General features: G+C 39.9%; 3 protein-coding genes across 3 annotated transcripts; all 3 read right to left on the reverse strand.

Annotated features, from left to right (window-relative positions):
* Nucleotides 1–2,420: 2,420 nt before the first annotated feature.
* Nucleotides 2,421–11,752, reverse strand: LOC116599797 (olfactory receptor 51V1-like). The gene is made up of 3 exons (XM_032359771.1): nt 11,664–11,752; nt 10,535–10,700; nt 2,421–3,383 (listed from the first exon to the last, which is right to left on the reverse strand). Exons 1-3 carry the CDS (start codon nt 11,750–11,752, stop codon nt 2,421–2,423), a joined length of 1,218 nt encoding a protein of 405 aa, XP_032215662.1.
* Nucleotides 11,753–14,533: 2,781 nt separating this feature from the next.
* Nucleotides 14,534–15,833, reverse strand: LOC116599556 (hemoglobin subunit beta-like). The gene is made up of 3 exons (XM_032359451.1): nt 15,661–15,833; nt 15,316–15,538; nt 14,534–14,789 (listed from the first exon to the last, which is right to left on the reverse strand). The coding sequence occupies exons 1-3, from the start codon at nt 15,750–15,752 to the stop codon at nt 14,661–14,663; spliced, it is 444 nt and encodes a 147-aa protein (XP_032215342.1). The 5' UTR covers nt 15,753–15,833; the 3' UTR covers nt 14,534–14,660.
* Nucleotides 15,834–17,196: 1,363 nt separating this feature from the next.
* Nucleotides 17,197–19,001, reverse strand: LOC116598514 (hemoglobin subunit beta). Its single transcript, XM_032357422.1, has 3 exons — nt 18,842–19,001; nt 18,490–18,712; nt 17,197–17,453 (listed from the first exon to the last, which is right to left on the reverse strand). The coding sequence occupies exons 1-3, from the start codon at nt 18,931–18,933 to the stop codon at nt 17,325–17,327; spliced, it is 444 nt and encodes a 147-aa protein (XP_032213313.1). The 5' UTR covers nt 18,934–19,001; the 3' UTR covers nt 17,197–17,324.
* Between the last annotated feature and the right edge of the window lie 2,814 nt (nt 19,002–21,815).

Here is a 21,815-nt window from a genome sequence, read left to right on the forward strand (position 1 = left end):
TCAACACAAAGAAAACATGTGCTTCCCTAAACTCACTGTGGCTGTTTCAATCGTGTTTCCCATCCACGCTGGGTGGTTTAGCATGACGTCTGATCAACTCCTACGAACTTGCTATTTCTCACTGGCTCTTTAGGCCACCACATTGACAAAGACCCCCAGAGACTGTCTAATTCTTGGATAACAAGTTTCTTACTCCTTACAGTTGGCTTTCTGGAAGCTATGGGAGAACCTCTCTCTTGTTTCTAAAAAGGCTACAAAGTGCCAGATGGTGCTTTTAATATCTGTGATAGGTCCATCAATTCTCAATGCCAGAACCTGGGCTGATGACTCTAAAATTGCCTTTCCTCCTAAGAAGGGCTTTGCTTGACTTGTGTTACTGCTCCAAGATAGAGTCCTATGTAAATCAAATGTTCCTAACCTGTTCCTCTTTGTATAAGAGCCAGTAATCAGATGTATTTTCTTCAGCTTCCTTCACTCATTTTCCTTCTTGTTTCCCCTCTTCCACTGGGTTATGAATTTTAAACACTTTGAAGGTTTTCACATGTCTCATCCTTATTGTACAAAGAGTTCTAAAGCTAGCTGTTATTTCTGAATGTGTACCAGATATTTTCACATCCACTGTTCATAGCTGTTCTTTCCAAATATTTTGGCCCATATTCTACAAGTTGCCATAATCCGAGGTACAGATATTCAGAACATCTGTATGAGTACTAAATCCTAAAGTGAACCTTCCCATTCACCAAATGAAACATGATTCTCCAGCCAATGACTCAATGTGTTACATATGTCACTATTCTCTGAACTCAATGTTAGTTCATATCGGTACTCCTGGCATGCCTGGCTGGCGCAGGACAGATCTCACTGCCACAGAGGCTCCATTGCTTCCCCAAGATTGAGTTAGTGCTGAGGAGAGGTGATGATGCACATTCAAGACCTTGAAGGGAAACTTGTCTAACCACTGAGAGGCAGACATGTGCTCTGACATGGTCTGCGAGGCACAACATGACCTCCAAAGTTTCAGCAGCTAGCTACTGTTTTCCTGCTATAACTGGACCATATGACTCTTGTCAAACTAGCATGTTCCTAGATGCTTTGTTTTCTGCAGGAACAATCTGCCCACTTTTAAGCTGTTGGAAAAAAAATCCTAGTCTTTTGCTTTTATACTGACGGCTTAATTGAGTGGAGCACTAAAAAGGAGGGAAAGAGAGAAACACAGGTTTTTTAATGCAAATCTAAAATACATAAGCTGAGGTCTGTATTGAAAGAATATTAAACAATACTTACTTCTTTGATGGAAAATTGCTCTGATGCATTCATTTGTTGAATGCTATTTAGCATTTCCTCCTCCAGTACCTAAGAGATTATAGGAATATTAAACCACCATTCCCCTACATCTCTGTGCAGATAACTGATTTCTTTCTTGCTTTCCTTCTTTTGGAAATTGAACTAAATTTTCTAAATTACTAAGAAGGAAAACTTTATTTTTTTAACTCAGAATCAATCATAAGAATAAAGTTTTATCACTCATAATATTCCACACTTTAGATTTAAAAGCAAAGAGTTTGGAGCAAATTCTTCTTCCAGCTCAATGGCAATGGAGTCTACATATAAAACATAACAAGGGAAGATTCTGATTTTAAGGAAACAGGGTGAAAATTGAATTCAAAGTCAAATTCCATTATATGTCCTCTTTATAACTGCACTGTTCAATATAGTAGCCACTGCTTTGTCCAAGACAATGTCCTTTTAACATTTAAATATAAATTAACTATAGTTAACAAGAATTGAAAATGCACTTCCCCAGTCATATTATCTACATTTCATGTGCTCAATAGCCATATGTAGCTATTCTTATATGTTGGTCTTCATTATTCTGTACTAGAGAACATCCTCATCATGTTAGAAAAATTCAGCTGGACAATTCTGGTCCATATAGTTATCACAACATGTCTGCGAGGTGGGTACTTTCCCCATTTTGAAGATTAATTAACTGAATCTCAGAATTAAAGAAGTTCCAAGTTATCCACCTTTGTAACTGAAACCTAGGATTTGAATTCAACTTTGGTTCAGTGCCTGATTTCCACATTGGGCACATTGTCTGTTTTATCTTTTCTTGAATATACTTATAGCAGGAACATATTTTGTCTTGTTTGACACAAATCCACAGTTGGTAGAAAATTTATGAAATGTTTTAGATGAAGTCTCACACCTCCAGCCCTATGAACAATTCACTTGCCAAGCACAAGTTAAAATGGAACTCGTTTGTAGGTGATTCTCTGGAATTGTGTTTAAATGTGTTTCAAAATCAAGAATCATAGACTCTGAGCTAGAGCTCTAATCCCAATAAAATTCATTTTTTGGTATTATATAGTGCGTGTTAATTGTTGTTGCTGTTTTGTTCTTTAAAAGACCTGAGCATCTCAACATATTTTCAGAGAAAAGAGTCTGAGCATTCTGCTTCGAATCTGCTGGGTCTTGACACTGTAGATGATGGGATTCATCAAAGGTGGGAAAAGGATGTAGATGTTGCCCATAAGGACATGGATCACAGGGGATAGATGCTTGCCAAAACGGTGCACCATTGTTAGGCTAATGATAGGGATGTAGAACACCAGAACAGCACAAATGTGGGAGATGCAGGTCTGCAATGATTTATGCCGCTCCTCCTGAGAGGCAATTGCCAGAACTGCCCTAAGAATCAGCACATAGGAGTAGAGGATCAGAGCAGCATCCAACAACAGTGTGAAAATGACCAGCATCAGGGCATAATAGCTGTTAAATCTGATGTCTGAGCAAGCTAGGCGGAGAAGGTCCTGGTGCAGGCAGAATGAGTGAGACAGGATGTGGGAACGGCAATAATGGAAAAATTTCAGATTGATGATGGGGGGTGTAATAAAGAAGAAACTCCTAGCTACTATGGTGAGCCCAATTTTGAAAATCCTGGAATTAGTCAGAATGGAGGAATAACGCAGTGGATGGCAAATAGCAATATACCTATCAAAGGCCATAGTAAGGAGGACAGAGGACTCCATGAAGGATAGACCATGGATGAAGTAGGACTGGGCAATGCAGGAATCCAGGCTGATTTCTTGAATGAACCCCCACAGGATGCCCAGTACCGTGTGCACTGTGGACAGCCCTATGGATAGGTCAGTGAGGGCCAGCATGGCCAGAAAGTAGAACATGGGCTGGTGCAGGCTGGGCTCAGTCCGGATCACATGCAACACCATGCAATTGCCCCAAAACACCAAGGTGTAGGTGGTGAAGAAGGGAATGGAGATCCAGAGATATTGTTGCTCCAGGCCCGAAAATGCAGTGAGAACGAAGGTGGAAGAATTCACGCTAGGGCTTCTCAAAGTGATCATTCTGGCACTGGGATGCTTCTTCCAGGCAGTAAGAAAGTGTTGTGGTGGTGGTTATTAAGGAGGGCACATATTGCATGCAGCACTGGGTGTGGTGCATAAACAATGAATCTTGGAGCACTGAAAAAATTAAATTAAAAAAAAAAGGCAAAAAAAAAAGGAAATGCTCCAATTTCAAATGAGCTAGGTCAAGTTTCTAAGCAAATAAAATTATGCTTAAAGTTAACTAAGTGTAGGAAATATTAGCCAAGCAACTATGTTCTTTAGAGATATACTATCTGCTGCCTAGAGAGAATAGTGTCCTCCCAATATCATTTCAGAGCTGTTATTCATCCTCTGGCAGGTGCACAGATGTCCTTAGAAGCCACAAGTGAAAATGAATAGACTAAAAGAGGAAGCTCTTTTCTAGAGAGGATATATTGCCTGGGATGCTTTCTTGGAGATTCTGGTCAAAAGCACAGCTGTAAAACTGAGAGCTGAGGTTCTCAAAGTAATTATTAGTTTCCTCCCCTCTGATTCATTAAATGAAGAGTGAGATTTAGCATTTAAGTATCCAAAATTATTTAAATAGTCACTGTGTACCCATAATTTTCTATTTTCTGCTGTCTCCAAGTGAATTTTTCCTCCAAACAGTCCTTAGACATTCCTGTGTTGTTCCATCCCAGATGACACAGCCAACAAGTGCTTTTTTTCTCTGCAGTGAAAAGCAGAGAGGAATATTTATGCATGAGATCTTTAGTGAGTGATCTCCCATGAGAGCTCTCATGCTGAGATGTTCAGCTTACCTGTGTCCTTGTGACAGGGAGACTTGGGCTGAAGACTCTTGGGTTCTGACATCAGCCTAGTGTTCTCCCCCAACTTATTCACTCACTGAATCAGTACATTTAGTATTTATCTAATATACATTTATTGAAGGGGTGAGCGAGTTTTTTTCTCTTCCTTAGAACGTAGCATACTAAAGATCAAAAGGAAGGCCATGTGGTGCATAAACAATGAATTCTGGAACACTAAAAAGAAATTAAATTAAATTTAATAATAATAATAATAATAACAATAATTTTTTTTAAGGGAAGGAAAATGTGGCATAGTTAAGTCCAGAATTTTAAATAGCCTCCTTGCAATAGCATTAATTGTCTTCTTCCACACATTGTTTCCTGCTTGGGGTTCTGGCCCTGGGAGTCATCATAAAAGGGTTAAAGAGTCTAGAGTGTAGGCAGATGTTTTAAAGTCTACACTGGCTTTTATGTTTCATTTCATCCTTCCAATATGTTCAATTAGCTTCAGATTCTGGCTTCCTCTTGTGACCCATTCCTCATCTTTGCTATCTTAGCACACCAGGCAGCCCTCAGGCTACCCTTCTTCTGAACGCACCCTCTATCAGACACTGTCACACCCCTTCTAGAATCCTCTCCTCTGTTGTTTCTTGCCCTGAGCCCCTCTCCATGTGAAATAATTTACCCACTATTTTTATTTGCCTCCTTCCTTGAATGATTGGAGTCTTTACCTTTTGAAGAAAAATACGTATGCCTTGATCACTTCTTTTCTATCTCAATTGAGTTTTCCTCGGATTCTTTGTTCTTGGTCTTCTCTCTGCCTAGAATTATCTACTCCAAGTACTTTGCACAAAACCTCCTTTCATCATTCATGGTTTTACCACTCAGAATTGCTTTTTCTTCCTTGGTGAAGAAGTTCAAGGTAGCTTCCTCAGAGGAATTCTTGTAACCCCACCATGAGTGCCCCCATCCTTTCCAATAAATTACTCCCCTAAAAATACCCTGCTTTGTGTTTATACCACTTCTTGTATGCTGGTTTCCCATGAGATCTACTGGAAGCTCTAGAAAACCAGGTGCCATGTCTGGTTTTTGCTCATGGAAATGCAAAGTGAGGTTTACCATGGAGTGGGCATTTATCAAATAATTATTGAATTACTGGAATACTCTATGAATTCAAGTTGTACAATTACAGTGGTATAAAACAAGTTAAAGCAAATGCATTATTAAAAAAAAAAAAAATACCGTGATGGGGCACCTGGGTGACTCAGTGGGTTAAACCTCTGCCTTCTGCTCAGGTCATGATCTCAGGGTCCTGGAATCAAGCCGCACATCAGGCTCTCTGCTCTGTGGGGAGCCTGCTTCCCTCTCTCTCTCTGCCTGCCTCTCTGTCTACTTGTGATCTCTTTCTCTGTTGAATAAGTAAATAAAATCTTAAAAAAAAAATACCATGAAATCTCAGCACTCGTATCTTAAAGTAACACATCTGATCTTTGTTGGCCACATGATACCAAACATTGTCCACCTATAAAAAGTTTACATAATACACAGAACAGATGCTGCCTTAGGCATTCCTGCTGACCTTGGACAAAACACTCGGACTCCAGATATGATTCCTATCATTGCAGTCTGACCCAGACATGGAGTTTTGGCCCTAAAATGATGACAAAAGATTCAAACATTTTGTGAATATAAGCATGCTCTCTTACAAGCTTTTTCTCATACAAGCTTTTTCAGCCTACCCACAAAGGTTACAGGTGCTGCCTCAGAGAATAACAGCCTTTTAGCAATAAAAGAGCAACAAATATTGGAGATTGCTTCTAAATTCTGTTTTGAGATAGGATGGGAATCAGGAGAGAATAGTGTCAATGAGAAGAATAAATGACCATTTCAAGAGGGAAGTAGTCACATATGTCAGATGCACAATATGGTCCATTTGTATTGAAAAGGAAAAAACATAAAACGTCATTTTCCAAAACATCATGCTGTGATGCCCCCTCTCTGTCAGTGTGCATAGCATTTCTTTCTGAATTTCTAGCAACCAGAGGAATGCCTGGCATGACATAGATAAGTAGTGAGGACACACAGCAGTCAGTTGGAGTCCGGGGCCGTGATGGGATTCTGGCATTCACTCTCTGTGCTTTGTCTGGAATGTGGATTTGGAAAGCATATCTATGATCAGATTAAACAGATCATTCTTTCAGAGGAATCTTTCCTTACATCCTCCAGTTCAAACTGGCCTCCATGTTCAGGTATCTCTGTCTTTTTCTTCTATTCTTTGGACATGATCCTCTGACTACTTCCTACCTTTTTCAGGTTAGGTAGGGTAATGACCAAGAGTCCTTATTTACTCTAAAAGCCTAAAGGAGGAGTGTTGGAAGCTAAAGTTAGATTTTTTTATCATTATATTGAATAAAAAATATTTCTGTTGGCCAGAATAGTCCAGGTTTTTGCTTGTCTACTGGTATCATTATTTAATGACACCTAGACGCAACCTGCTTTGGACAATAAATTGGAGGATCTCACTCTTGACCTGGTAGTTCTGCTAATGGTCCCAACTGGACACCAGCAGGGGGCAGAAGAAGCCCATTGAATTTTCACCTCCTTAAGGGTGCATAAGCGGCTTTTCTTTACAGCTGGTGAGGCCAAGCAGTTCAGAGTCTTGGTACAGCTGGAGAGATAAGAACCTTCTATAACACTAGCACAAAAATTTGGTGTTCAGGTGTTCTCAGAATGTAAGCATTGGTGTCAACTTTTCCACCACAAACCCAGCATGGGCTTAAAACCCCAGATTATAGGAATGGTGACTATTATTAATTTTGTAAATGCTCTCATTATTAAGTATTACTTGTGCATCTATTCTTACTATGTATTTTGCTTATTAGTTTACATAAGATGACTATAAATAATAATCCCACCATGACTGAAATATTGAAAAATGATTGTGCATAATTTAGAACCATGATAAAAAGTTCTATTACATGGTACGTCTGTTTAACTGTAGTCATGTGGGTGTCTGAGAAGGTTCCATTAGGATTTGTATTGTTGTATTGTTCTATGGCCTAGAGGATCTCCATCAAGGAAATGTATCTCTTTTAATACTTTTTCTACATTTCAGACAACGTCAGACAACGGATAAAATCCAGACAGAATAAGATGTTAAACCCTGAGTAAAAGATTTAAACTAAGCAGGAAAGTGAAAATGGGAAGTAAATCTAACTTAAATGATATAAAAGTAAGGAGCTAAAGTTTCGAGGATAAATACTTGAAGTGTTACACATATTTTAAACTGTGCCCTGGAAGTTACAGGATAGACTAAGAGGATCTAATTCAGTCCCCTCCTTTTCAAGATGAAGACACTTGCAGGGTCCTTCTAGGAAGTGCAGGACAGGAATACACACTGCTAGGCTCCTGCTGTTCTCCAGGGTATTTGGATGCCTTCAGTGTGGCCACCAGAATCTCCCTCTTCCTTACTGCTCTTGTTCTCTCATCTTCACTTATGGAGAAGAACAGCTTGGTCAGCAATAAATAAATAAATAAATATATATATACACATATATATATGTATATATATATATATATATATATATATATACATACTGCCATATTAAATCAGCAAGACCTACAAAACCAGTATTATACAAATTTTATATATAGGTATTATACAGATTTATACTTAGATCTAAAATTAAGATTTATTAATGGTAATATGTATTACCACGATCATCATAACCTGCCCACTAATTTACCTTCATGTAACCACCAGTTTGTTCTCTATAATTAACAATCTGGTTTCTTTTTCATTTTTGTTTATATTTTCTTCTTTTTTTGTTTTGTATCTTAAATTTCACATGTGAGTGAAACCATATAGTATTTTTCTTTCACTGACTGACTTATTTCTTTTAATATTATACCCTCTGGATCCATCATAGTTTTTGCAAATAGTAAGAGTTCATTCTTTTTTTTTTTTTAAAGGTTTTATTTATTTATTTATTTGAGAGAAAGAACTGGAGAGAGTGAGCAAGCACTATTGGGGAGACAGAGGGAGAGAGAGAAACAGGCTCCTGCTTAGCAGGGAACATAATGTGGAGCTTGATCCCAGGACCTTAAGATCATGATCTGAGCTAGAAGGAGATGTATACCCAACTGAGCCACCCAGGTGCTCCAAGATTTTATTCTTCTTTATGGCTTAGTAATATTCCATTATATGTATGTATATGTGTATACATGATATATATATAAGAATATGTGAGATATATACCATATATATATATATATATAAGAATATGTGAGATATTATGAGATATATCTATTTATTTATTTATATCTATTTATCTATTTACGGATACTTGGGTTGCTTCCATAGCTTGACTATTGTAAATATGCTGTGTTAAACATAGAGGTACCTGTATCTTTTTGAATTAGTGTTTTCAAATTCACTGGGTAAATAACAAGTTGTGGAATTATTGGATCATATGGCATTCCCATTTTTAATTTTTTGAGGAATCTCCAACTGTTTTCCACAGTGGCTGTGCCAGTCTGCATTTCCACCAACAGTGCATGATGGTTCCTATTTCTCCACAGCCTCTTTAATATTTGTTTCTTGTGCTTTCAGTGTTAGCCATTCTGACTGGTGAGGTGATAATCTCACTCTGGATTTGATTTGTATTTCCCTGATGGTAAGTGATGATGAACATCTTTTCATGTGTCTGTTGGCCATTTGTATGTCTTCCTTGGAGAAATGTCTTTTTAGCCTTCTGTCCATTTTATTATTATTATTATTATTTGGGGTTTTTGGTGTTGAGTTGTGTTAGTTTTTTCTATATTTTCGATATAAACCCTTTATCAGATATGTCATTTGCAAATATCTTCTCCCATTCCATAGGTTGTTTTTAGTTTTGTTGATTGTTTCCTTTGCTCTGCAGAAGCTTTTTATTTTGATGTAGTCACTAGTTTCTTTTTGTTTCTATTTCCCTTGCTTGAGGAGACATGTCTAGAAAACTTTTGCTATGGTTGATGTTAGAGAAATTACTGCCTGTGATCTTCTTTCTTTATGGCTTCAGGTCTCACGTTTAAGTCCTTAATCCACTTTAAGATTATTTTTGTGTATGGTGAAGAAAGTGATCCTTTTTCATCCTTTTGCATACGGATGTCCAGTTTCTCCCATGCCTTTTATTGGAGAGACTGTCTTTTTCCCATTGCATATTCTAATCTCCTTTGTTGACGATTAATTGAACATATAATCATGGGTTTATGTCTGAGCTTTCTATTCTGTACCATTGATCTATGTGTTTATTTTTGTGCCAGTAACATACTGATTCAATTACTATGGCTTTGTAGTATATCTTGAAATCTGAGGTTGTTAGACATCTAGTGTTGTTCTTCTTTTTCAAGATTGCTTTAGCTATTTGGGATCTTCTGTAGTTCTATACAAATTTTATGATTATTTGTTCTAGTTCCGTGAAAAAATGCTGGGTGTTTTTTGTTTGTTGGTTTGTTTGTTTTAACAGGGATTTCAATATATGAGTAGATTGCTTTGGGTAGTTTGGCGATTTTAACAATATTTTTTTTTAATCCGTAAGCATGAAATGTCTTTCCACTTGTGATCTCTTCTTACTTCTACTTTTTTTTTTTTTTTTGAGGGCAAAGATCTCTTATTTTTTACCTCTAAGACCTAAGACAGAGGTTTATATTTAACAGATAGGAAGTCTATAACTGCTTGCTGAAAAAAAAAAAAACAAATAAAAAAATAAGTCAAACAGAGAAAGACAATTGTCATATGGTTTCACTCATATGTGGAATATAAGGAATAACACAGAGGAGCACAGGAGAAGGGAGGGCAAACTGAACGGGAAGAAATCAGAGAAGGAGACAAATCTTGAGTGACTCTGGACTCAGGGAAATAAACCGAGGATTGGAGAAGGGAGGGAGGGTGGGGGAATGGGGTAACCGGGTGATGAGTGTTAAGGAGGGCATGTGTTGTGATGAGCACTGGGTGTTATATGCAGCTAATGAGTCTTTGAACACTACATCAAAAACTTAAAAAAAAAAAAAAAACTAATGATGTACTTGTGTTGGCTAATTGAACATAATAATAATAATAAAAACTAAATCGAAAAAAGAATTGTGAGTCACCAAATTACTTCTGTGATGCACATACAGGAACAATTAAAGACTCACAGTTTGGTGTGTAATTGTGTGTTTTCCAAGGTTGATCTGATATGAGAAAAACAGAAGAAAGAAAAGATAGAGAAGAGATGGGGCAATATCATACCAACATACCAGCAGGCCAGATGAAGCTTCTAGCAATTCTTTTAATTATCTTTAGCAAAGAAAGAAGTAGTCATTCTTTATCTGAGAACACTTAGGAAAGAATCCTATCAAACCCTGCTTTTCACCAACCTCAGTTGACTGATTGTTTGTTTCTTTGTTGTTTCCAGAATAGTCCTTGGCTTCCAAAGCCCCTTTCGTGGATGTCTCTTTTGCCTCCTTACACACTGAGTTATAGCTGGATACATGATTCTGTGTAGTCTTCAAGAGAATAGGTAGTTCATCCGATGTCCAAAGTCTTAAGAAGATAAACAAGATCTTTAGGTGTGTGTCATTTCAAAATTTGAGAAGTTATGAAAGGCCCAAGAATCCACAGGAAAATGTTTCTGGACACTCAGGAGGGTGTAGACATCTTTTTGATTATTTCAGTAGCATTGCTTCTATGTTCTTACTTCTATTACTATGGCAATACTCAGCAACAGTAAAATATAAAGGAGACCATCAGATGAACTATCCATCTGCCAATTGACTTGCATTTTTATATTGATTAATGATGTCTCTATTTGTTTCTGTTTTGCTTTATTTCAATGGTATTTTTTTTTCAAATCCCTTCATATTCAATTATTTTTCACTTCTGATTTGATTTACCAGTTCTCAAAACTTTCACATACAAATGACAAATGTTACCCTACCTTGTTGATTCCAGATGCATGTAACAATCCAACTTTCATCTGGACCTGACTCTTGTTAATATTGCTACCTTGATACTATTCAGATCCCTAAAAATAAGGCTCAAAAACTCTCTAGTGCTCAATATTTCTCTCTCAGCCTAAGACCTTTGGTATTTAGGAAGAGACATTAAATGAGTCAACTCACTCTTTGTGAGTTATCACATGGCATGAATTTTTGTGAAAAATAAAAATAGGTAAGTCATATTTTATAACTCTTCTGTGTCAGGTGGTGCCTGATCATGTCCGGTCTTTCATATTCCATGGTAGATCTCCCATGTTCCCAGTGACAAGATATCCAGAATTGAAAGGGCCCACTACTGAGTCTCCATCCCTGTTTGCTAGGTATACCTAGAAGCAGTCCTGGGCAAAGCCGCTGTCATTTGCATTGTCCACACAGACTCATCTTTGAGCCAGCCCATGCGCTACTTTTTGGTTAAGCTGTCAGGAACTGACTGGGGTCTTTGTTGATCACAGTATTACCCAACAACTGAGACAGCTATGGCTTAATTTTGTAAGTATAATTGATGTGCCCGTGTTTTCCACCTCCATGTTGTCCATATTCTGCTTTCATGTAGTCAGTCATGCCTTTTTCTATGGCATCTGATTGCTTTGTGGCCATCCCTAACCTTCTGAGATATCTCTCAGTGCTCCTCAACAACCAGGTAGTGAAAATTGGAGTGTTTGGTGGATTCCTAGGGCATTCTTCACATTCCTCATGGCTTGCATCTCTTCGGTTTTTCCTACTGCCCTGACAATATCCTTTCTCACTCTTACTGTCAAACCAGGATATGATCCAACTTCCCTGCTGTGTCTCACGGATCAACAGCCTCTAGGCTTTGTTGGTCATCTTCCTTTACATGGGCCCAGAATTCCTTTTAATAGTGCTTTCTTATATTCTGATTCTCAGGTCTGCAATGGCCGTTGCCTCCTACAGGGAGCCACTCAAAGCTCTCCCACCAGTGTGTGTCTCACATTCTGACAGCCCTGTTACTTTATATCCCTGTGCTAGGCCCTTCCATTATTCACAAGTTTGCAAAGCATTCCTTCTCCTTCATCCATATCATCACAGGAAGGTGTCCATCTTCTTCCTACCACTGATGAACCCCATCATTTATGGCATCAAGACTGACTGGATCCACTGAACCACTATCAAAGTGTTCTATCTGAAATAGATAGAAATCTGTGTGTTCTCAGCCAGTTAATTCCCCATCAGCTGGATTAGTTGTGACAAAAATCTCAGTTCTTGTTCATTTCTAATGTCTAACCCCTCACATGTATCTGAATAACCCCTTTCTCTTTTAGTTGTAAGAACATAGTAAATGTATTCATTTAATAGCACCCAGAGACAAACAACCAGAAAATAAAAATCAGTCCTAGAAAAGAAATCAGGAACTTTGTAAAGCAAGTTGCAGATGGAAGAATAATTTGGGAACAACTCTGGCTCTTACCCATTTTATGAATGTGAATACCTGAGATTGTTCTGTACTGTTTGAAGACTGTTAAAGTGAGAGACTGCTTTCCATGAGGCTACATGACTTTCAAACAAGAATAATAATCTCTAAGAATGACATACACAGGCTGTGTAGTCTGTCCCTCTCTTTCATCCTTCTCTACCTCATGCTAATGTTAGTAGTGAAATAGAACAACAGCCAGATAGTACTGAATTTTGCCAGCGGTGGGCATTTACCTCTTGGAGACACTATTCATCTGACCAAATAGCTCTAAAGTGGTGCTTATTGATTTGTTAATTAATAATGTCTACTGACCCTTTCCCAATATTGATGTTACATATTTTATATTGTGGATAATTAAAAGAAGCAAAAGCAGGAAGGGAACACTTGAGAATTTGGATGGTAAGAGGCAAAATCTAGCAATAAAAGTGAAAACTAGAGTTACATATCTGATGGAATTAGTTTCTATAATAAATCCATCTTTAGCTTAAATAATTTTGCACAATTCTGCTTAAAAAGAGTCCTTTTCTAATAGAATCCTCACCAAATTATAGAATCCGGGCCTTTTAATATTATTAGGGTTTCCCATCCATCTTCAGGTCCTTCAGTGACCTACTGGACCATCCTTATTCCTGCCTGCCCACTCCCCCACATCATTCTGATTCCCAGAAGCCATGTGTAGCCTGTTTTCTCTTAGATGCTTACACGACCCTTCTTTCCACTTTACTTTTATGTCTTCATTTATCAATACCAATCCTACTGTGTCCAGATCTGCAAGACCTTTGCTCTTCTATGGTTTCTCTGCATATAAAATCCTAACACTCAGGTCAATATCAAATGTGAAGGCCCCTTCAGCAGATAACCAAAGCTGTCACCAAGGCACACTTCTGGCTCCCCTCTGATCCTGAAGGCTTAGAAAATGCTCATTTATGTATTTATAAGGACACCTTGTGTGCATCTCCATTCTGAGTTTAAATGAAGATTCTATATTAATTTAATTAATCAATTAATTTATTTACTAGTGGCAGTATTTTCATGGTCTTTCTAACTATATTCAGAACTAGAATGTTTGAGGGGACAAAGACCACTTCAAGGTCATTTTATCTCCAGCATCTAGCATCCACATAAGTGGCCTTTGACTGAAGTAATGAAATCAGGGTATGTTGCTGTTGGCAACACTGTACTAGTAACAAGAAAGACAGAGTAGACATCAGAGGCATCAAAAAGAGGTGGAGGTGGGAGCAGGCCTCCAATCACTTCCTGGCTATACGTGCTAAAGCATTTTCAGAAGAAGAGGATGCCATTTGGTGTAAACTCATGATGAGATTGCAAGACAGCAGTGAATATCAAGCTGCCAAAAGTTCCTTTTCACATTTGCCTTAGTCATATATTGAACAAAATATTACCAGTTACTTCAATGCAGACCATGAAAGGCACTAAGGAAGAGCCTCTGAAACTCCCTCTCCTGCTATGTGAGAACTTCATGTTGGTCTCCACTGTAAGAGGATGGAGGGAACCAAGATAAGAGTGATGGGGAGGATGAGTAAGGCGACAGCAAAACTTGTAGGAAAATCAGAGAGCAACAGTGGTGTCTTCAGGCAGAAGAGCTTAGTGGATTGAGGGTTATGAGGTTCTGGACAACTGGGGAGAAGAAGGACATATAAAAGCAAAGCTAAATAAAGATTTGATTTAAATAAATGATAGGAAAAATCTAGACCCTAAATCAAGCGTCGTCCTGAATCCTTTTCTAAGGGAAAGTCAAAATTGTCTGCAGGGTCTGTTTCCCACATGTTTGACTATTTACAACCTCTCCTTTCATGGAGTCCAAAATATAGATATATTTTCCCAAGATCTGAGCTAGCCCCTCATTTCTTTATGTCTTAAACTCCTTGCCCTCCCATGTCCTGAACAATTCCAGTGAGAGACACAGGGATAATTTAAATAAACCATTGCAGTGAAAAGAAATGTTCTTTATTAGGCAAGAGCCAGGTGCTCAAAGCACTTTACAATTTCCCCAAGTTCAGGTGTTGGGTTCTGGGGACCAAGGGACTATTCCTGAAAAACAGGAAAGGGAGCTTAGTGATATTTGTGGGCCAGGGCATTGGCCACACCAGCCAGCACCTTCTGAAAGACAGCCTGCACCTGTGGGGTGAATTCCTTGCCAAAGTGGCGGGCCAGCACACACACCAGTACGTTGCCCAGGAGCTGTGGGGAGGAGACAAGAGACATGAGCCTGGTTAGCCAATAAACTCAGCTGAGATTCAGCATTTTCCAGCCCCATCCATAACCCCAAGCTGTGCCCCTAGAATATAAGCAGAAAGAGCTGGATCTCGGATGTTATTCTCTATGTGACTTCAACCATATTAGCCTGATTTTACATTTAGAAATGTTTCTCGCCTTCTGCCTTAATGCCAAGCTTAAATTATTACGGTTATTCTTTCCACCTAGGCAAAGGAGCAATCAGATTTTATCCTCCTTATTTTCAAAGGAAGAGACAATGGAAAAGGTATTAGAAAAAATGATTTGGAATGGATTGAAAGCACTTTGTAAATGAACACTCGAAAGTTTAATCAGAACAAAACCAAAAAACCACAGTCCTGAAGACTCCATACTAATGCTATTAGAATACCTCCTTCCACTCTAAACAGCACCTAATGCCCATACTCTTTCTGAATACCATCAGCTTGACCTTAAAAAGGAAGAAGGAGAATATTGAGATCCGCAGACTCACCTTGAAGTTCTCAGGATCCACATGCAGCTTGTCACAGTGCAGCTCACTAAGCTTAGCAAAGGCACCCTTGAGGTTGTCCAGGTTCTTCAGGCCATTAATAAGGGAGTTCACTACCTTCTTGCCATGGGCCTTCACCTTGCGGTTGCTCATAATAGCATCAGGAGAGGACAGGTCCCCAAAGGAGTCAAAGAACCTCTGAGTCCAAGGGTAGACAACCAGCAGCCTGAGGGGTGACAACAGCACAGAGGGCAGAGGAGTCAGAGCCTATCAGAAACCCAGGGGACTGAGCCATTTCTGCCAGCCCAGCTTCAATTCATCAGCCTGCTTTGCCACCTGGAGACCAACCTTCCCAGGGCCTCACCACCAACAACATCCACCTTCACCTTGCCCTGAAGGCTGGAAACAGCAGCCTTCTCCTCAGCACTCAGATGCACCATGGTGTCTGTTTGTGATTACTAGGGAACATGGCTGTGTCAAAAACAAGTGGAAGCAGCAGCTGGCCCTGCTCTTCCATTTGTGCCCAGCCCTGATCTTGCCCTCCCTGTGACTGTGAGATTGGCCCATGACTGGGTGTGGTTCTGCGACTGCCATTCCTCTTCTTGGCAGTTCTGACACTGGCTTATGAGTCTGAATTCAGACCTGCTGTCGTCTCTCTAAGTCCTTAAGTCCCATCAGCAATACAAATTGCTAAAAAAAAAAAAAAAAAAAAAAAAAAAAAATCATTCTCCTTGGCAACAATATTCTTAGAATTTTGAAAATCACAACCTAGTAATCTAACAGAGGGTGTCTCTTCAATTTTCTCATGAATGGCAAAGAGACATTTTTCTCAAGTTAAATTTGAAACTGTATATCCTAGAATCAGAGTGTAGGCTTCAGTCTGGGAGCCTTTACAAATATACAAGGCATTAGTTCATAAGACCAAATGTCCAACGGGCTCCAAACAGAAAGCAAATGTCTGGTCAGTGTTTCCTTTCCTCTTTGTGTACTGGAGCGTCAATACAAAAGGACTTCTCTCCAAAGGTCCCTGGCTCAGATTGTCCTCTAGTTCCAGTAGTTCCAAGAGAGAATAATCACTCATTCATCTATTCATTCACTCACCAACCACTTCAGTTAGTAAATATTCATCTCCTGCTTATGAAGGAAAGTCACAAGGCATGGTAGTCCCGTTGGACAGTATGAAATAGGCAGCAGAGTTTTTACAGCATAGGGTATGAGTGTGAGGGTTAAGAAGAAATGTGAAAAATGGGAAGAGGGGAAGGGTTTGGAAAGATTTTCTTGGACAATGTTGGAAAGTGCATTCAGGCCAGGGTGCAAGGGGTCACAGGTGACAGGTAAGCGTGTAGTTTGTCTGGAATGGGAAGGTGGGGGCAGGCATTATTTATGGACGAGTCTGGGGCAAGTAAAAGAGGGAGGATACTCCTCAGAGCAGGCACACTTGATGGAGCAGGCTATTGCTGGCAACACTGCAGGCAAGGGAAGCAGGGGAAAAGGAAACACAACAATGCCTTGACCACTCCTTATGTCTCTATTTGAGCACCAGCTTTTTCACTAATTGTAGGAAACAGGTCAAAGCATTAGCCTGAGGGCTGTGCCTGAGGTTGCAAGTCTTCCACAGAGGCCCTTTAATGCCAGTGTTCTCTATATATTTAAAACCTTCTTGACCATGTCTATGCTCTGGAAGGAGAAGTGTCAACAACCGGTGATGTGTATGGTGTATGGTCCCCTTCCATTCTAATTTCCCTGGACCTTTTGGAACAAGACAGGAAAACATCCTATCTGCAGACCCTCAGGGATGTGCAATATGCCCAGACAAATAATAAAATAAAATAAAATAAAATAAAATAAAATGAAATAAAATAAAAAAGTGAAATGCATCAGAAAGATGAGCTGAAGGTTCTTTATTAGGCAGAAACCCAACCCTTGATGGTGGACTTTATTTCCCCCAGTTCAGAAGACAGAATTTAGGGAAACAGGGTCTTCCAGTGGTCACCAGGAAATAGGCCAGGGTCTCAGTGGTACTTGTGAGCCAGGGCAGTGGCCACACCGGCCACCACCTTCTGATAGGCAGCCTGCACCTGAGGGGTGAATTCCTTGCCGAAGTGGTGAGCCAGCACGCACACCAGCACGTTGCCCAGGAGCTGTGGGGAAGGCAGATATAGACACAGATACATAATTAAGAGAGAAATCAAGCTGGGCTTCTGAGAAACTGAGCCAACCATCATTTTTTTTCTGCCCACACTCCACACTCCAGCCCAAACTGATCTTCAGGTTATCTTCATCAGCATAAACGAGTATCTCATATGTATATGAGATATACATATGCTGGGATGTCTTTTATTTTTTATTTTATTTTTTTTTAATTTTATTTATTTATTTGTCAGAAAGAGAGGAGCAAGAGCGAGCACAGGAAGACAGAGTGGCAGGCAGAGGCAGAGGGAGAAGCAGGCTCCCTGCCAAGCAAGGAGCCTGATATGGGACTCGATCCCAGGATCCTGGGATCATGACCTGAGCTGAAGGCAGCTGCTTAACTAACTGAGCCACCCAGGTGTCCCGGGATGTCTTTTAGAAACTACTCATGCCCTACTTCTCTACTTCTGGTCCATCATCCTCAGACATTTCCTTTCCTTCCCTTTCCATTGAATCTTGACTCTCTAAAAATGCACTTTTTCTTTTTTGTTTTTTAAATTCAATTAGCCAACATATAATACATCATTCATTTTTTATATAATTTTCAGTGACGCATTATTTGCTTATAACACCCTATGCTCATCACATCACATGCCCAATTACTCTTTAATTTTGAGATGATTTGTGGCCTCTACTTGGAGGAGCCCTGCCAATCCCCATATGGAGAGACAGACAGCATTTTCCAAGCATAGAAGGAGAAGATGAGAGCTAGTGTGCGTAATGTGGGTATTGAGTAGGAGAAACAAGTTAAGGGGAATAGAGAAGGGCAACAGATGAGTAATTAAGTGAAGAGCTTGATGCAATGAAAGTTTGGGAGAAAGGAAACAATATGGAATACTGAAAGAAAACATATGACATGTAAATTTTGACAAGCATTCCATGATGATACCTACTCCAGGAAGGTGGGGGGAGAAGAGGTAGGCAAAAGAAGCAGAATGAAAGACTAGAAAGCGCCAAGGAAGGAAACGGAGCATATCCTGGACTCACCTTGAAGTTCTCGGGATCCACGTGCAGTTTGTCGCAGTGCAGCTCACTGAGCTTAGCGAAGGTGCCCTTGAGGTTGTCCAGATTCTTCAGGCCCTCGCTAAAGGAGTTCAGCACCTTCTTGCCATGGGCCTTGACCTTGGGGTTGCTCATAACAGCATCAGGAGAGGACAGGTCCCCAAAGGAGTCAAAGAACCTCTGAGTCCAGGGGTAGACGACCAGCAGCCTGAAGGGTGACAACAGCACAGAGGGCAGAGGAGTCAGAGCCTGTCAGAAACCCAGGGGACTGAGCCCTTTCCGCCAGCCCAGCTTCCATTCACTCTCTGTCAGCCTGCTTTGCCACCTGGATACCAACCTGCCCAGGGCCTCACCACCAACTTCGTCCACGTTCACCTTGCCCCACAGGGCGGTGACGGCAGCCTTCTCCTCACCAGTCAGATGCACCATGGTGTCTCCTTGTGGTTGCTAGTGAACACGGTTGTGTCAGAAGCAAGTGTAAGGTTCAGCTGGCCCTGTTCCTCCTTTTATATCCAGCCCTGATCTTGCCCTCCCTGAAGCAGTGAGATTGGCCCAGGCCTGGGTGTGGTTCTGCAGGGTGAGGCATGAATGGTGAGTGCCATCCCTCTCCTTGGCAATTCCGACACCTGCTTGTGAGTCTGAATTCAGACCCTCTGTCTTCTCTCTAGGGTTCTCTAGGTCCCATCTTAATAATAAATTTTCTGCTAAAATCATTCTCTTTGGCAAACATAATCTTACAATTTTGAGAATCAAACCTGGTAATCTCTTAGAGAGTGCTCTTCAGTTTTATTATTTTAAACGTTTTTTTAAGATTTTATTTATTTATTTGACAGACAGAGATCACAAATAGGCAGAGAGGCAGGTAGAGAGAGGAGGAAGCTGGCTCCCTGCCGAGCAGACAGCCCGATTCTGGGCTTGATCCCAGGACCCTGAGATCATGATTAGCTCAAGGCAGAGACATAACCCACTGAGCCACCCAGGCACCACCCCAGTTCTAAGTATGTCTTCCTTCTCTTAGTTTGGATTAAATCATCCTAGGAAGAAAAAAAAACCACATTCATTCATTCATTCATTCATTCATTCATTTCTTTATTTAGTCATATAGTCAAACAAATGATGATTTGAAAATTGAATTACATATGAATCAAGAGTGTCCTGTGAAATAACAATTCTATCAGCTTTTTGGATCCACAGATGAAAACATAGAGATCTCTTGACATACTAAGAAATAAAATAACACAAAAATCAATTACAAACCAAAATTATTGGTAACACTGAGGGAAGCAATGCTTTTAATTAACTCGAGACATTTAAAAAAAAAAAATGGTTTCTTCCTGGAGTGATAGAGAAACTTCTCTGTAACTTGAAATGAGGGGAAGGAAAGTAGAAAGGTACTCTGGCCTTGGCTCAGATTTTTTTTTCCCCCTAGACCACTAAGAATGCTATGTATGTAAGAATTTCTTTTATTCAAATTCAACACCTATAATCTCATTTTCTCTACATATTTTTGTTTGCTTCAATCTTTTTTTACTAGCTTATATCCTTCTATCCCTACAGTTTTTCTAATATCCCCCGCCTATCTTTCTTTCCTGCATGTCATGTGTTTTGAAGACTAACTTCTTAGGCAAAGAAAAACCAGAGAGTTCTGCTCCTTACCAATAAAAGATACCATAAGAAAAGCAAAATAAGTCAAGCAGAGAGAGTCAATTATCATATGGTTTCACTTACTTGTGGAGCATAAGGAATAACATGGAAGACACTGAGAGATGGAGAGGAGAAGTGAGTTGGGGGAAATCGGAGGGGGAGACAAACCATGAGAGACTGTGGCCTCTGAGAAAAAACTGAGGGTTTTGGAGGGGAGAGAGGTGGGGGGTTAGGTGAACCTGGTGGTGGGTACTAAGGAGGGCACGTATTGCATGGAACTCTGGGTGTGGTGCATAAAGAATGAATTTTGGATCACTGAAAAAAAATAAATTTAATTTAAGAAAGAAAGACGAAAGAAAGAAAGAAAGAAAGAAAGAAAGAAAGAAAGAAAGAAAGAAAGGAAGGAAGGAAGGAAGGAAGGAAGGAAGGAAGAAAGAAAGAAAGAAAGGAAAAAAAAAGCCAAAACAGCAAGCCTTTCTGAGTTCAGCATAGGATCTCGGAGTTCCTGGAGGGCCCTGCTGGTTCTTCTTCCAACTTCCCATCACCTGTACCTCTTGCAGCTTAGCCTACTCCTGAATTCCCATTTTCTTTCAGCAAGGAAAGGGCCATGCATTTTTTAACTTACAATGTTCCTCCCACCTTAGAATCTTATTTTGATCCAGGCACCCCGATCTAAAATCACCTTGCTTGTCTTTGTTGGCAACAAACATTTAACAGAAATTTTTCATCCTTTTACCTCTAACACTCAGAAACCCCAACTACAAAAACATTTCTAGGTGAACCAGAAGGGAAGGACTTCTCTATTTCTGGTTGTTTGAAATGAACTCCCTGTGTTCCCACTTCCATTGCTGCATTCCCTAAACTACTTTCTCCATCATTGCTAAGTATGTAAGGATTCCTCTCCCTTTTCACTTGTCCCAAACCCCAGCCAGTATTTGTGAACAACCTCTCCTTGATCATTCTCAGATATGTAGGAAAGACTTGGTTCTTGCCTGGCAATCTGAGGGTTAGGTAAGAATTACATGCCCAGTTCTAGCGTTTTCTCTTTGTATTCATTCTTCTCTAAAACCCTTAACTTAAGCAAAGATGTTCTTACTACTGGTCTATTCCTGGGGCAAGATTCCACATGCTGACTTCCAGGAAAAGGGGAACTTCCAGTGTGTTAAATGTTTAAAACTACAGACAGACACACACACACACACACACACACACACACACACACACATTGAGCTTTGGACTTTGAGTTACATTTTACTAAATTTAAAACTTCATTACCTTTACCATTGTTTTACATCCAGACTGTTGTTCTCAGGACTCTATTTCACAACTCTGATGTCAGAGTTCAGGTATAAGTGTGCAAAGGGAGGTCTTCTAGGGAAGTTTGGGCATGTGTTTTGCAGGAAACTTTGTCATGAGAAATTCTCAGAGCTTTCTAAATAACAGTATTATATAGGCTTATACTTTCCTGTAAAGGCCCCAGCTTTTCCATCTTGACTGAAAGAAACTGGCATCTACTTGGACTTCCCCTACTATTCTCTGTACTCAGAAAGAGATCCCCTATGTTTTCTTGTCTCTTCCTCTTTCAGCCTTCTTTGCCATGAATGACCTGGGGACCAAGCTTTTGCACTGACCACTACTGCATCCACCTTGCTCCTGGCGTGAGGACA

This window comes from Mustela erminea, chromosome 9 (assembly GCF_009829155.1).
Source record: "Mustela erminea isolate mMusErm1 chromosome 9, mMusErm1.Pri, whole genome shotgun sequence".
NCBI classification, from domain to species: domain Eukaryota; kingdom Metazoa; phylum Chordata; class Mammalia; order Carnivora; family Mustelidae; genus Mustela; species Mustela erminea.

Bases quoted from the DNA above. Each gene is read 5' to 3' on its own strand.
- LOC116599797 (XM_032359771.1), bottom strand. From the start codon at position 11,752: ATGGCCACAAAGCAATCAGATGCCATAGAAAAAGGCATGACTGACTAC. The intron at 10,701-11,663 runs GCACATCAATTA...TATCTTCTTAAG, and splicing joins CATGGAGGTGGAAAACACGG to ACTTTGGACATCGGATGAAC. The intron at 3,384-10,534 runs GTTGGTGAAAAG...ACTGCCTGGAAG, and splicing joins CAAACAATCAGTCAACTGAG to AAGCATCCCAGTGCCAGAAT.
- LOC116599556 (XM_032359451.1), bottom strand. From the start codon at position 15,752: ATGGTGCATCTGAGTGCTGAGGAGAAGGCTGCTGTTTCCAGCCTTCAG. The intron at 15,539-15,660 runs GTTGGTCTCCAG...GTCACCCCTCAG, and splicing joins GGTGGTGAGGCCCTGGGAAG to GCTGCTGGTTGTCTACCCTT. The intron at 14,790-15,315 runs GTGAGTCTGCGG...TCCTCCCCACAG, and splicing joins TGGATCCTGAGAACTTCAAG to CTCCTGGGCAACGTACTGGT.
- LOC116598514 (XM_032357422.1), bottom strand. From the start codon at position 18,933: ATGGTGCATCTGACTGGTGAGGAGAAGGCTGCCGTCACCGCCCTGTGG. The intron at 18,713-18,841 runs GTTGGTATCCAG...GTCACCCTTCAG, and splicing joins GGTGGTGAGGCCCTGGGCAG to GCTGCTGGTCGTCTACCCCT. The intron at 17,454-18,489 runs GTGAGTCCAGGA...CCTTCCCCACAG, and splicing joins TGGATCCCGAGAACTTCAAG to CTCCTGGGCAACGTGCTGGT.